Below are 16,459 nucleotides of genomic sequence, written 5' to 3'. Positions count from 1 at the left end.
AACAAAGAGCCACAACTAATGGCCACTAAATAGAAAACAAAAGCAAAGATAGTACCAGTTTATCAGTATTCATAGAAATGGAAATCATTGTAACTTTGAAACTATTATGTTAAGCAAGATGTTAGCAATAGAAATACACACTATCAATAAGCAGGATAAACTCTTGTTACCTACTTGAAAGATCATAAGTTGGGATAATCTCCTTAGAAAGAAATTTGCCCATTAATACTAAAGAGCCTTAAAACTTAAACTGTTAGTAGGAATTTAATTATATCTAAGTAGAAATCAATCAGAGATAATTAAAATGCCTATAACCTGGAAACTGAGCAATTTAATGAGTGTAAAGGGAATTCAGTGAGTGTAAAGAAGACACAAAGGAGCAGATCAATGTACTTAAAGAGATAAACACCTCAGTGATGCCCAAGAAACACAAACCTATGGCGGATGGGAATGATGAAGAAAATACAGAATTTAAAAATGGAATTCAATAAAGACATAGACACAATGAAGAGAACTTAAGTCTGTGAAGATGGAAGGAAAATGAAGGTCTAGTTACTGAAATGTAAAGTGATACTGAGAACACAAACCACCAAAATCAACATCAGCAATAAATACATATAATGGCCCCAGTTCTACAATTAGATGACACAGGCTTGATGTAGGTGGGTCTTCTTTCTATGTGTGCTTTCATTGGTTAATTAATAAAGAAACTGCTTGGCCTGATAGGTCAAAACATAGGTGGGTGAAGTAGACAGAACAGAATGCTGGGAAGAAGGGAAGTGAGTCAGACTCCATAGTTCTCCTCTCTGAGACGGATGCAGATTAAGATCCTTCCTGGTAAGCCACCACCTCATGGTGCTACACAGATTACCAAATAATGGGTTAATCAAGATGTGAGAGTTAGCCAGTAAGAGGCTAGAGCTAATGGGCCAAGCAGTGTTTAAATGAATACAGTTTCCGTGTAATTATTTGGGGTAAAGCTAGCTGGTGGCTGGGAGCTGGGTGGCGGGAAGTGGCCCTCCGCTCCTTCTACACAGGCTGGCTAAATGGATCAAAAACCAAAATTCACCTACCCTTTATCTACAAGAAACACATTTGGCTTTAAAGATAGGCACAAATTTAGAGTGAAAAGGTGAAACGAGGCCAGGAAGAAAGCAGGCATCACTGTCTTAACAGCTGACAGCTGACAAAGTAGACTAAATCAAACTTAACCTAATCAGAAAAGATAAAGGTCACTTTACTCTAGTTAAGGAACAGTTAAGTAAGAAGATAGTACTATCCTAGCCCAAAATCTGGAGTATCCACTATTTCAAAAAACCCTTCTGTACATAATTTTTTAAAACACATCCTACTGAGATATTTTTTTAATGTTCATTGTTCCTCACTGTTAGAGAAATGCAAATCAAAACAACTTTGAGATTTCATCTTATGTCAGTCAGAACAAAAGGATCAAAGGAAAAACCAATGAATGCTAAAACAGATACTGGAAAAATGGAAACTTCATCTACTCTTGGTGGAACTGCAAACAGGTCCAGCAACTATGGAAATAATTCTTAAAATGCTAAAAATAAATCTGCCATATGACCTAGCTATGCTGCTCCTTGACAGATGTCCAAAAGACTCAGCATCTGACTCCACAGAGATGTGCTCAGCCATGTTCACTGATGCTCTATTCACCATAGCTAGGAAATAGAAACAACCTAAATGTCCTTCCTTCCACTGACAAATAGGAAATGAAAATGTGGTAATATATATACTTTGGAATACTATTCAGTGGGAAAAAATGAAATCATTAACTTTGCAGGTAAGTGAATGGAACTAGAAAAAAACTAGTTAGGTACCCAGACCCAGAGAAACAAGTGTGGCATGTTTTCTCTCATTGGGGGCTCTTAGTTCCAAATCTTCAGATATGAGTACATATTCTGGAGTAACTCTAACTATAAAGAAAGTAAAATGGGACCACTGCCAAGGTAAGAGAGCTGGGAGCAATGGAGATGGGATAGCAAGGTCCATCCACGTGACAGTCAATCAAGTCAGTATCCAGTTCCTAATTCTCTCACCCTGGTGCCCCTTCTATCTGCTCACTAATGTAGCATGCTTCACCTTACACTTGAGCGTGTGACATGAAATGCTAACAGCTCTTCCACTGATGGCTTTAACAATGTCTTACATTATCCATGACGGATTGAAGGATTCCTGAGGACACAGTGGCTGAACTGAGAGCAAACGGTGAAAGCATGTAACCCTTCAGAGCATCAGTAAGGATTGGAAACTGTAAGGCTCAAAACACACACAAGCATTTACTGAACTGAGCAAAGGCTGGGCACATTTCAAAACCAAGCTGGCTGTTTATCATTGCAAACACAGAACAATTTGAACTTTATCAGTGGACCTAGAACATGTAGCTATCCATAAGCTCTTAAAGTGTTACATAAAAAACAATCTACAATTATCTACAATAATAACGACTGTTGCTCTTCTAGAGGACCTGGATTTGATTCCCAGTACCCGCACACTAGGTGACTCATAGAGCTGACTTTACCTCCAGTTCCAGGGAATCTGATGCCCTCTTCTGTCCTCCACAGGCACCTGCACACATACGTTGTTTCTCTCTCTCTCTCTCTCTCTCTCTCTCTCTCTCTCTCTCTCTCTCTCTCTCACACACACACACACACACACACAAATGCACACAGGCAGAATGAACAAAATCATAAAATACTCTAAAATATTCAAATACCAGAATTACTGCATTGACTCTTTGAATTGGAGAGCTTCAAACAAACTAGGAAGGGTTTGGGAGCTTATTTCTATCATTTTTAAAACAAAAAATAGCTAATTCCTAAATCATTGAGCATTTCACCCAGTGTCCAGTAGATAACCTCAGTACCTCAAGGTAGGGTGATCTCCTACATCTAAGTAGAAACATAACGCAGCTATGATAGTTTTTAAAGATAAATCTTAAAAAAAAAATCAGCACCTACCACTGTGTGGACCTGGTCATAAGTGCTTTGGATTTTCCCATTTACTTTGTTTTTACCTGAAAATAAGAAGGAAACAGCATTACTTTTATTCTTCTTATTCCTTAATTCTAGCTCACCATGGGGATAATTCAAAGCTACACTCTCTATTTTGGCATGGCGCTTCATTTACTATCATTTGAAATATTGATGTGTGAGTACATAGGTAAGGAAGAGATGTTCAGGGCTCCCGTAGCAGGCTGTGTCCACCTCCACTGCCTAGCACCCCGTGTGATATTACAAATACTGGCATTGCATTTGTTTAGCTCATCTTCTGTTCATACATCAAAGATATATTTTAAAATACTATAATGACTGGAGCCACCAAGTTGTTCATTATCTATTTTCAGAAAAATCACATTATAATAAATTCTGAAATATCAATATTTATTTATTTAGTTTAAAGATTTATTTATTATGTATATAGTATTCTGTCTGCATGTATGGCTGAAGGCCAGAAGAGGGCACCAGATCTCATTACAGATGGTTGTGAGCCACCATGTGGTTGCTGGGAATTGAACTCAGGACCTCTGGAAGCACAGTCAGTGCTCTTAACTGCTGAGCCATCTCTCCAGCCCCTGAAATATCAATATTTAAATTCTATTCATTTTGTATTTTCTTAAACACTAGAACATGTTAACTATTGGAAATGAATTTATCTCATATTATACAGCTAGTGAAGTGACTTAAAGTAGCCAATTAGAAAAGAATGAACTCTATATTGGATCAAGGGGATACTCACTTCCAACAATGGTCTTATGGTTGAAAATCTTGCTCCAAATTCCACCTTCTACATTGTCTTTTACACCAAATTCATATACTGTGTTGGGCTTGAGATTTTCCACAATTGTTTCAGTAGCTGGTCAGAGTTGAAAAATCCATTTCTTTTCTTTATCTTTTTCTCTATATCGAATTGTATAAAATCTGTTGAATAATAAAAATATGATGTTTGAGAAACACAGGGATATGCAAAACGTAATTCTAAGTTTCTAAGATTCATTTTACTTCCATGTACATGCAGCTCTATTAGTGTATTTGCACATGTGTATACAGGCACATGTATGTCAGACGAACCCAGAAAACACCACTGGATATTTCAGGACTAAGGTTACACACGTTTGCAGGATGCATGGCTAGCTACATAGGTGCTCAGATCTGTACTCAGGTCCTCATGAATGCCAGTTAAGAGTTTTTTTGCTGAGTCATCTCTCCAGCTCACTCAAGTTTCTTAACACACAAGAGACTTCAATCAGAAGACTCCGTTAAATGTTGGGCTGTCCAGATTTTTTTAAAGCTTAAGAGAACATGTGTGCCTTTGTTCTAAAATTTAAATCACAAGTCGTCTTACCATGTAGCAGCACAGTTAGGTGGCAACAGAACTTCAGAATTCTCAGTGCAATTATTAGCCACTTAGAGAAGTGAAAGAGAAAATGCTAGAGCCAGGCGGTGGTAGCACACGCCTTTAATCCCAGCACTCAGGAGGCAGAGGCAGGCGGATCTCTGTGAGTTCAAACCCAGCCTGGTCTACAAGAGCTAGTTCCAGGACAGGCTCCAAAACTACAGAGAAACTCTGTGGAGGAGAGAGAGAGGGAGAGAGAGGGAGAGAGAGAGAGAGAGAGAGAGAGAGAGAGAGAGAGAGAGAGAGAGAGAGAGAGAGAGAGAGAGAGAGAGAGAGAAAGGCTAGATAGTGATTCCTTTCCAGTTGTATAGAGAACAGAACCCAGGTATTATAAATAGTGCACCTATTTAATAATTTGAAGAATTCAAGCCTTTTCACTCTATGAAGGGTGCAACAAAAGTAATACTTTTCAATTTGGTAGAAGATAGATCTGAGGATTTATTTATGTTATATACAGGACTACTTTTTAGGAGTAAAACACAATTATTGTGATTTTTCTAAAAAATAGCAAAATTAATAGTTAAGCTGGAGATACTACCGTATCTCTAGATAGAATATAGAACATAAATTAAGATCATCATTACTTGCTTCAGGCTACATAATCCTCCAGTTTAGACGTCACAGTAAGCCAGTCCCCTGTGGAGGTCCACAGAAGTGGGTCCATTCTACCTTGACTGAGGTCAGAGAGCTAAGCCTTCTCTTGCTTTTTCCAAGTTATTGACAGGAAGTCTGACTTAAGGAGTGGCTACAAACAAGAGATCCTGACCTAGGGTGTGGTTATTTGGTGTTTTGTATATTAAGATGGCCCATAGGGGTGGATTCACTCCATCCTGACCAAAGGTCAGATAATTCAAGCCTATTCCTCCTCCTTCATTTTCAAAGCAGGAGGTTTGACCCAGGGAGTGGTTGCCTACAGGATACTGGATCTAAGGTGTTGTCACTGCACATCCTGCCTAAAACATCAGAATGCTCAACTCAGGAAATAGCAGCTTGATGTCTCAGGTATTGAAGCAAGTGATTGTTCTGTTTGTCCTTTGAGTCATGTTAAAGCAGTCTTTTGCCTTCTTCCCCCTTTTTGGATTGGGGTATAAGCATATGGAAAATAAACATGGGCATATTCAGTATTCACTGGGTTGCCCTCCCGGTACTGTCCTTTGTCTCTGTATTTCTTTTCTACCTCTTCCTTAACATTTCTAATCCACATTCCCCTACCCTGAAACAGATAAGCCCGTCAAGACTGGACCCCCACAGATGTCATCCCAACGTGCAGCTCCAGCAGATGTCATTAGGCTTTGCACGTCGAGGCTATGTTGGGTTTGACTGTCTCAATTAATTATCACAAAAGCTATCTTGAATGGCAGAAATTATTAATCTTCTTTTATGAATGTAAACACCGGCTTTCAGAACCAGTGCCTAATACTGGCTTCCCCAGTAGTGCCAGCGAGCGTCTTTTATCTCCGGTGGTGGCAGAACGACGACAGTTCACAGAAAGCTCCCCTGGCTCTGTTTGTAGCAGCCTCACTAAGCCATGCTGCAGGGCAGACGAGTGAGTGTCACACTCCTCTACAGACCGGTAAGAACGAACGGACCAGAGCAGGTCACCAACATAGGTGTACACAAATGCACACTGGAGAAAAGGGCACACTGCAAAGTGAACTGCAGGCTTTCACATCGTTTACAGAGCTAGGAATGTGAATTTTCATATCATCATTCTTAATGTTGTAAGGAGGTAACAGATAGCGGGAGAATGTCCTAGTTATAATAGAGCTTTGAGGGCTTGTGAACAGGTGAGGAGATAAACAATATCAGAGGTGGTGTTGACAGTTAATAGCTGCACACATGATGGTGTGAACACACAGTAAGTATATATTACTTTAGGGCTCCTAAAATACCTTTACATGTGTTTTTCTCAAAACTTAGAATGAGTCTCCCTACTCCACACCTTTCAAAGCTAAATGAACTAAAATCCAGGTTAACTGGTTTTATTGATGAATTTTAAGGTCACTCACTCAGACTAAAAACATGGATCAGATACCCCCAATGACTAAGTTTACTTGAATGTTCTCCAGTTTCTCTAGGTGCACTTTCTTAAAGAAACAAATACAGTGGCCTGGAAACTTAGGAAGTGGAGGCAAAGGCTGAAGATAAAGTGTGGACTTTGCAAAATAAAAAGGCATAAGCTTTGTTTAAAAGTATCTGAGAATTTTCATGTAGCAATGGCAGAGTATTAAGGCAGGATTTAGCACTTCTAAGGTTATGTAGTGGAGAATCTGCGCCCAGTTCTGATATCTATAAAGTCAGCAGGGGCCTTCCAAGTTGGTAACTTAGTGGAGAGTCTTTGTATACATAACCCACTTTCTTACTAGTTGCAGAATCTAGAAAGGCTTACACCCAGTCATTAGCTTGCCTTTTTACTAGTAAAAGCTACTTGTGGACTCCAATCCCCATTCCAAAATAACAGAAAGTCCAGTGAGTGAAAGAGACTATTCCAACCAGAACATTCATTGCTACCAGTAACAAATGTTATATGATAGAGTCCTCTGTGTCTCAATAGTGATTCATTAAATGCATCACTTGTCAAGTATGCTACATGGAATTCTTGTTACCCTCCCCCTTTCCACCCTATCCTGGCTCCTAAAGGACCCTAGAGAAATCCTGAGAAGCTAAAATCAGACCGGATGGGCCCCTTGACTCCACCTTCCTAGTACAGATATATTCCTGAGGATTTAACTTCAGGCATGAGTCAGGATCCCATTGCTAGCTGAGCTGCCAAGATTCAGATTCACGCTTTCCAATCAGCTTGATTTTATATAGCCTTCCAACAAAGAAAATGGAACAAAATGCTCCATGGTTTTCAAAGATCCTCAACTTCATGTTAAAAAACAAATCAGTTTGTAAAGTTCTTCTATTTTAATTACAATACCTTCTCTCATACCGATTTTTTTCACGTATACAAGCTTCCACGCCTCCTCCACTACATCAGTCAAACTGGCCTTTCTCAACACTTAGTTGATAATTGCATAAGGTAGAAGACTCTAAGTCTTGAAGAGTAGGAGTTATGCTGAAAGAGTGAATTGAATTCTTCTTAATTTTAAAACAAACTGTGAGACTCTTGACACTGCTTCATAACCTGACACTCAGCAGGTGTTCTGTAAAGATTGTGCAATGAATAAAAGCAATGTCTAGTTTCTCCTCGGGTCATTTTAAAATTAGATTATAAGTGCTCTCAATGCGGTATTCCAAGCATCAGCAAAGACCAATTTAAGCTACTGGGTCTACAATTATATTTTGCGACTTTTCTTAAGGCTCACTCAACAAAATAAACTATTTCCCTAAAATGGTAACCAGTTGAGACAAAATACAATAAAATCTTGCTTATGTTGCAGATCTGTGATTCTTACTCATTGATTCCAGTTAGTCTGTTGATAAAATCTTAGCAAAGCCAGACTTTATAGAATTAGAAGAGGCCCCAGAGCAGCTAGAGCTGAATAATAAAATCCCTCATCCTGTTTTTTGAGTCCCAAGCCATACTTCTGGTCTGTCTTGAATTCTCTTTCTGCTGTGGTGTTTGGCAAAAGTAAATGAAAATAAACATAAAAAGACCCAGAATCAGAGAAGAGTCAATTTAATATTTCTCAAGATTTTTAAACTTGTTTTTCTATATATTCACCATAATCCATAGTCAACATTCTCCTCATTGTCTGAGAACTTTCAGGAGCAAATGTTGGTTGTGTGGATTTTATGAATGATTAAGTTTGAGCACAACCATATTGGAAGGCTCTGTGTCTTTTTAAAATACAGAGAGCAATCTGGAGCATGATGATTCTCACTTGCAATCGAAGCACTGAGCTTGCAGGGTCCCGAGTGCAAAACTATCTTGGGCTACACAGTAAAAACTTCTTCTTCTTCTTCTTCTTTTTTTTTTTTTTAAAAAAAATAGCACAGTGCCTTAAAAAGTAGTTGATGATTTAACTATTAGCCCACTCTCAAAAATAGCATGACTTCTGGGGAGCTGTCTCTTCACACACACACACACACACACACACACACACACACACACACACACACACACATTTTCTCAAGAGGTTTTCGACTAAACACATTTTGAGACTCTGTTTAGAAAAATTTATTTTAATAGCAGATTAATCTTCTATTCTAAAACCCTACCTGGTGCAAAAACTGAATTTGTGTTGTGGCAGCTGGCAGTGAACTATTCTTAGGGGAAAGGGAAGAACATCAAATTTAAGGTATTCCTTGCAAACTCTCCCATCATTAGCCCCTTTATACTACACTCTTTCAACAAGACTTGAATTTGACACAGCTGTGTTTCTGAAAATATGGACCCTGTATATTCTCCCCATCCTTGTATCGAAGGATTCCTCCCAATATCCTCTTTGTTAACATTCTTTCTTTAAAGTGACTGGACAGAAATCCTGCTCTCACTCCATGCTCTCAGTGATCTCTCCCTCTTTTATTCTAATTTCAGCAGAGTAGACTTCTTGGTAATTTATACCACGTTATCACTTATAAGCACATCAACGTTTCCTTTGACTTTCCAAAGAAGATGTATAGTTGTTTTGGGACCTACCAAAGCAACAATAAAACTAACCCTGTCACTGTATTTCAATACAAGCACAGTCTAGTGTTTTCCACCTTCTTAATAATAAAATATTGACACCCCTTTATACTCTTGTGTGTGCCATCTTTAGTAGACTGGATCCTCTAATGATAAAATGCAATGAATAAACTAAGCTTCTATAAGTTTCACATCTATCTTAAAATCTTCCCTGAGTCCTGTCCTTGCATAATCCACATTTCTGTGAATTTACCAGTCCCTCTTACCTACATGTCTAATATTGTTTCATATCCATGTATTCTTCCCCACATTATTTCTCATGCAGTCATCTTTCCTATTCTTCAAAGCATTTAGTATATTATTTTTGAATGCTTGTGGTAAATTTCAAACTGATCATCTGGCCAGTAATTCTATAAAGTAGATAATAGCTTAGAAACTTCTACTGGATTTAGTAATTAACAGATCACTTATGACAAACACATCTCAGTAAAAACAGAGGGAAAGGTATGTAAGCCAACAAAAATGGATGGGAATTCTGTAAAAATCAAGGACATAAGAAAAGCCTTGAAGATTTAGAGGTTGAAAAGAAGTGTGGAAGAGAGAACAGGACCAAGAGACGTTGTCTTGGTTACACAAACCGTGAGTCTCTTTGCATGCAGGAGGCAGGCTACCAGTGGTAATGAAAGAGCGAGCGAGCGAGCGAGCGAGCGAGCGAGCGAGAGAGAGAGAGAGAGAAGAGACTGACCACCAAGGAACCAAAGGCTTAATGGATATGAGAAAAAAAATGGAATCAGGCGTAGTGAAATCAGAAGTGTGATCCTCGGATGAGAGAGATATGAGTAGAGGTCAAGATGAATTTGGGATGGAGGAGTAAGCTGACAGTGATCAGTCTAGATTTCCTCAACATTGTTTAAGGTAGGTGGCCTAAGATATAGAAAAGAACCAAGGAACATGGCCAGTGTGTTACTGTCAGGATATGGAGTACAGAGAAATGCTTTGGTTGGGACTGGCTGAGTGGGAACAGAAGAAAAAGATGAGGATGCAGATATGAGTACTTCTCTCTAACGAAACCATATGACTTGGATACTATAGAAAATGAAATACAAAAAGTAAATGAATATACAAGTTAGGGTGTAAGGAGAATTTAAATATATTTCAAAATAATAGGAGAAGTGAGATGATGTTTCCAGAAAAGGGGTATCAGTTCAATTTTCTCAGGTTGATTTTGAGGTAATAGTAACTAACACATAACAGAAAATGAGGACAGTTTTCTGCTTAACCACTTAGCTTGTGTTTACTACCAGCCTGGGAACATGACCCCTACTCTCACAGAATACTATAATGCAAGGAAAACAAGTAACAAGACTCCTTTTTCAATCAAGTGAGAATTTACAGGCAGGGGAAAAGCCTGCTTCTTAGAGAATCTAGAAGAAAACATTATAATAAAATTTATATCCCTCTTGAATAACCAAAATTCGTATAAACAAATGAAGCATAAAATGTTAGAGAAATAAATTATGAAGCTGAAAAAAGCCATCTTAAAAGCCTCAACAAACTGGAGGAACGGAGAAGACAAGCAATCAATGTTAAATCTAATTTTGGCTAAAAAAAAAAAATCTTATCCTTCTTCTATATCAGCTTGGCAAGTTCTTGTTTGGTCTTAGACTGAGGACAAATGTTACCTTCTTCATTCAAAGACCAATGAGCACATAACCATAAACGAAACACATCTACTCTCCAGCATGAACTGAGGAAAGAATGCAAAATCGTGGGAGACCCAGACAGATGCGTGAGAGCACAGCTAGAAATAGGCTGCAAAGCTAGGGCAAAAGCCCATGAATACACCCAAGCATAAAGCAGAACACAAGGCGTCCTTATTGGGAACTTACTAAGTCAGAGCTTTAATATGGAAAGCCCAAACTCAAGGCATAAGAGAACAACTTGTCCAAAAACATTCTCTGCATGGTATAATGGAGGTTTCTAGAAACCAACTTGAAATGTTTTTATAAATCAATCTTTACAGAAGGTTTATTGGTTTAAAGTAACCCCATTTGTGTTTCTGTGGCAATCCAAGGGCAGTCAGATTCCAGTGGCTTTTAAAGAAGGTATTGCTGAAAGAAAATCTCAGCTATATTAGTCTTCTAATTTTCAAGACATAATCACCCCCTTTAGCTGTTATTGTTTATTCTAACCCATTGGATTTGTCTAACTTCATAAAAATACAGCAAGACTAGATGACAGTAGATTTCTCCAAGTCTGTTTCTAATTATTGCCTTTCTGGTAGAGGCATTTGGGTGTTTACAATGTGTACAATAATTTTGGTACTTTTTTAAAAATTGTTTTTATTGAGCTATATATTTTTCTTCACTCCTCTACCTTTCTCGCCCCTTCCCATGATCCCCACACCCCCGATTTACTCAGGAGATCTTGTCTTTTTCTACTTCCCCTGTAGATTAGATCCATGCATATCTCTCTGAGGATCCTCTTTGTTGTCTAGGTTTTCTGGAATTGTGAATTGTAGACTGGTTTTTCTTTGCTCTATGTCTAAAAGTCACTTATGAGTGAGTATAAATTATATTTGTCTTCTGGGTCTAGGTTACCTCTCTCAATATGATGTTTTCTAGATCGATCCATTTGCCCACAAATTTCAAGATTTTATTATTTTTTCTGTTATGTAGTACTCCATTGTGTAAATGTATCACATCTTTTTTTTTAATCCATTCTTTAGTTGAGGGGCATTTATGTTGTTTCCAGGTTCTGGCTATGACAAATAATGCTGTTATGAACATAGTTGAGTATATGTACTTGTGGTATGATTATGATTGAGCATCCTTTGGGTATATACCCAAAAGTGGTGTTGCTGGGTCTTGAGGCAACCCAATAGAAAATTGAAATAGAAAATTGAAGTTTTCTAATTTTCTGAGAAATCGTCTTACTGATATACAAAAGGACTGTACCAATTTGCACTCCACCAGCAATGCAGGAGTGTTCCCTTTACCCCACAGTCTCTCCAGCATAAGTTGTCATCAGTGTTTTTGATCTTGATCATTCTAACAGGTGTAAGGCAGACTCTCAGAGTTGTTTTGATTTGCATTTCTCTGATGGCTAAAGATGTTGAACATTTTTTAAGTGTCTTTTAGCCATTTTAGATTCATCTGTTGAGAGCTTTCTGTTTAGATCTGTATTCCATTTTTATTGGATTATTTGTTCTTCTGATGACCAGTTTCTTGAGTTCCTTGTATATCTTGGGGATCAGCCCTCTGTCCAAGCACGAGGCATTTTTCTCAAGCACAACAAAAGCTTAGAATGCCAGCTCATTACTAACTGTGCCGACTTGGGAGCAAAGATGCCTGGAAAAGCAGACTCCACAAGTACTTAAAGTACTCCTTTTCAGCCATGACTCTTGAATTCTTCTCCAAGTCATACCTTAACAGGTCCCTATTTTTCCAACTCCGATTTGAAAAGATGCAATCGTTTTGACATGATACTTACAGAGTCTTTTGAAAACTTTACTCAAAGCAGAATTTTAATACTGCAATTTGATATCCATGACTCTATTGATTTAATGACATGGGCAGGGCCAGAATTGGTGAGCCAGGGGTAAGGGTGAGATGTATTTACGATCTGAGTCAGACTAGCCTTAGAGTCTATGGCGTAGCTCTCAGGCATCTGCTCGGCCATTCTCTAAAATGCTCTGTCCATCTGTGCTGCCAGCTGTGGTAACCTCTGCCCATCAGAACCAAGAGTAGATAAATTCTTCATGGAAAAGTCAGCTTTACTCAAGCATAAATAAGGGAAGTCACAAGGCACTGGAAGGCACGGCTGCACATGCTCCAAGAATTTGCCTGGCTGCTACTGATCTTGGTGGAAAACATCACCTCAAGGCTTTATCAAGTGAGCTGAGCAACCATTAAAACCAAACTGGGTTTTGCTATAAGACTATCAAATTCCTTTCCTCTTTCTCGTCTTCTCTCGCCCACTCCTCTTTTGTTGTTGTTGTTGTTGTTGATTTGGTTTGGTGTTTTGGTGGTAGGGGAAGCGACTCCAACCCTCACATTATTTTCTCAGTGTTGGCACACTGAACTACTCCACTAAGAGCTGGAATTACTGTAAAACAAATATGCACTTTCAAGAGTATTTTCCCAGAAAAATAAGTCATGGGCTTAGTGGTGGGTGAAATAAGGAATATTTCAGATTTTTTGAAACACTTAAAAATTATTTAAAAAAAGAGTTTTGGAAATAATCATCCACACACTTTTTTCCAAGTACTCTATTCCTTGAGGACCATTGGCACAGGAAGGAAAATTGGATTTCATTTCTTTTCAGCTTAGATTTTCTAATCAGAGTAATTTTAAAGGTACTTTTGAGAACTCGCAAAGACTTTAAAAGGCTTTTCATTTCAGCTCAGTTTAAACAAGAGTAAAACTGTACAAAAATGATCTCACAACCCCAAAGCTCAGCTATTCTTAATGCAAGGGAAGTGCATGTTAAGTGTAATGGGTCAACACTACTCCAGGAGAGCTACGATGACAAATGCCACAGCACAAAACGCGAAGAGGATTTCCAGCAAGCAGAGTTCTCACAGACTGCTTAAGGGAATGTAGGCAAAGTCAGAAAGACAGTTAAATATGCATCCTGCATGCACTCCTGCAATGCAGCAGCTCCAATTTTGGCCCAAGAAATTAGGTCATACACTCAAAGTCTTGTATTAGGATGTTTATAGAAGCTATAGACTTAAAAACAATCACCAACACAGTTTATTTATTTTTTATTTTTATTTTATGTGCATTGGCATTTTGTCTGTATGTACATAGTAGCGTCATGTGTGTGCAATGCCCTCAGAGGACAAAAAAAGGTGCCATATCCTCTAGAACTGGAGGAAAGATGGTTATGAACTGCCACGTGGGTGCTGGGAGTTGAAACCTGGTCCTCTGAGAGATCAACTGGTGCTCTTAACCACTGAGCCATCTCTCCAGCCTCATTGATAAAATTCTTGTGCCTACCGGCAGGATATATAAAAAACTAGAATAGGCACATACTGGAATGCTACTCAGGAATAAAATAAGTAATAGCCATTTAACACCTGCAATGTTAGAGATGAAATTTAAGAGAATGCTGAAGGAATACAGACCGACCAACCCTCTCATGCAATGTCATCCCATTTATACAGATTTTGTGAGGAGGCAAAACTAATCTATAATGATAAAAATCCAATTAGGGGATGTTTCTGGGAGAGGGAGCTTTCTGGAATTCTTTTTTGTTGTTGTTGTTGTTGTTTTTTTTTTTTTGAAAATTTCATACAATATGCTTCAATCATACTCCTCCCCTCTAAATGCTCCCAGATCAATCCTCACTTCTTACCCACAGGCTGATAATGTTACAAGACTAATCACAAGCTAATAAACAAAACATCCCAGTGCAAAGAAAAGGTTTCTTCTTTTGAGTGCTGGCCAATGAGCTCCCACAGACACTCAAACATCATAGGCTATTGCCACTGGTCGTTGTTACACTTCAGAATGTAACAATAAGACCCTTCTGCTGGAGTTGTAGAACATGGAGACATCAAGCTGGTCCTGATCTAAAAGATTCATCCCTACTGGCTGGCTTCATAGTGCTTGAAAGTGCTGTGTATTCTACCAGAGGAAAAAAACATCATCTTACCTGGCTGTGATCCCTGAGAGCTATGACAATGACCTTGTAAGAAATGCTCACCGGTACAATTGTGGAATGAACATCATGGGAGTAACCAACCACTTTCTGGTGGATGTAAAGCTCACACCAAAGGATGTGAGCCCATACCTGGTACCATTACTAGGTCAAGAAGCTTGGGATAGATAGGTCATAGGCCTTTATCAAGAACCTACTACTAGTATAATGATGAATGGACATAGTATTAATCAGACTCCTAATGATTTATCCTTATATTCATAAATGAGTGCATCTCTCAACCTTCATCAAAGAAACATCTACTTGCAGTAGGTGAGACCCACAACTGCACAATGTGTGGAGAATAAGATACTGTATTCTGTTTCTTAATGCTATCAAATATAAAATATCAAAATTTATAACTCAAACTGTACCAGTTTTACAGATTTTACTGTGTTTAAATTTTATGTCACATTTTTTCTTTTAAAGTAAGAATGCAACTTTTCTCAAATTTGAAATAATTTCTAGTGTATTTAAAACAAGAACTTACAGAAACCCCTTTTTAAAGGTCTTGAAACTTAAATTTTTTTCAAACTTATAGGGTTATAATTTTTGAATTTTGATACTTACATGTTGAATTAGGTGCGGCGGGGCTGCGTCCCCGGCACCCGGCCGCCCGCATGGCTAGCTTATGCCCGAAATAATTACACGGAAACTGTATTCTTTCAAACACTGCCTGGCCCAGCTAGTTCCAGCTTCTTTTTGGCTAGCTCTTACATATTGTTCTAACCCATTTCTAATATTCTGTGTAGCCCACGAGCTGGCTTACCAGGGAGGATCTTAACCTGCGTCTGTCTGGAGCGGGAGAATCATGGAGACTCCTCCTCTAACCTTCTTTCTCCCAGAATTCTCTTCTGTATACTCCGCCTACCTAATTTTCTGTCCTATGAGGGCCGAGGCAGTTTCTTTATTATTAAGAAATCACTCCCACATCACTTACATAGTAAATAATGATGAGAAGCAAATACTCTACTTAAACCATTTAGGGTCATGGATCAGTGTTTAACACATTGCTCATTTCAGACAGGGCCAAAGATTGTGTTGGGTTTAAGGACAAATAGTTACAGTTACCTAAAAACATAGCTGACTGTTTTTATTGTTCTGACAAAGAACACCTCTCTGTGTCACCTCTCAGTGTCACCCCTCTTAATTCTCCCTGTGTGTGCACATTTCCTAAGCCAGTCTTCATTAATATCAGTGGGCATCAGAATCATGTAGAATTCTTGTTGAAACAGATGGTTGAGACCCACGCTTAACCTCTGACCCAATGATTTTGGCGGTGGGCAGTATTAAGTTTGCATGTTACATGTTCCCCAATGATGGCAATAATGTAGTTTGATCACACTTCAAAAACTTCTGCTTCAAATGGATGGAAATAGAAAACACCATCCTGAGTGAGGTAAGCCAGACCCAAAAAGAGGAACATGGGATGTACTCACTCATATTTGGTTTCTAGCCATAAATAAAGGACATTGAACCTATAATTCTGGTTCTTAGAGAAGCTAAATAAGAAGGAGAACCCAAAGAAAATCATATAGGCATCCTCCTGAATATTAACCTTCATCAGGAGATGAAAGGAGACAGAGACAGAGACCCACAATGGAGGACCGGCCTGAAATCTCAAGGTCCAAATCAGGAGCAGAAGGAGAGAGAGCACAAGCAAGGAACTCAGGACTGCGAGGGGTGCACCCATACACTGAGACAAGGGGGATGTTCTATCGGGAACTCACCAAGGCCAGCTGGCCTGGGTCTGAAAAAGCC

General features: G+C 38.7%; 1 protein-coding gene across 1 annotated transcript in view; it reads right to left on the bottom strand.

The window, feature by feature from the left end:
- Positions 1 to 16,459, bottom strand: part of Abi3bp (ABI family member 3 binding protein) — a 226,801-nt gene that overhangs the window by 109,755 nt on the left and 100,587 nt on the right. Inside the window, 2 exon segments of the mRNA XM_050122348.1 lie at positions 2,982 to 3,037; positions 3,760 to 3,941. Coding sequence (XP_049978305.1) covers positions 2,982 to 3,037; positions 3,760 to 3,941 — 238 coding nt within the window.

This window comes from Alexandromys fortis, unplaced genomic scaffold (assembly GCF_014885135.2).
Source record: "Alexandromys fortis isolate MF-2015 unplaced genomic scaffold, M_Fortis_MF-2015_v1.1 scaffold_187, whole genome shotgun sequence".
NCBI lineage: Eukaryota > Metazoa > Chordata > Mammalia > Rodentia > Cricetidae > Alexandromys > Alexandromys fortis.
The sequence above is the reverse complement of the archived record's forward strand: the minus strand, read 5'-3'. Positions and strand labels throughout refer to the sequence as shown.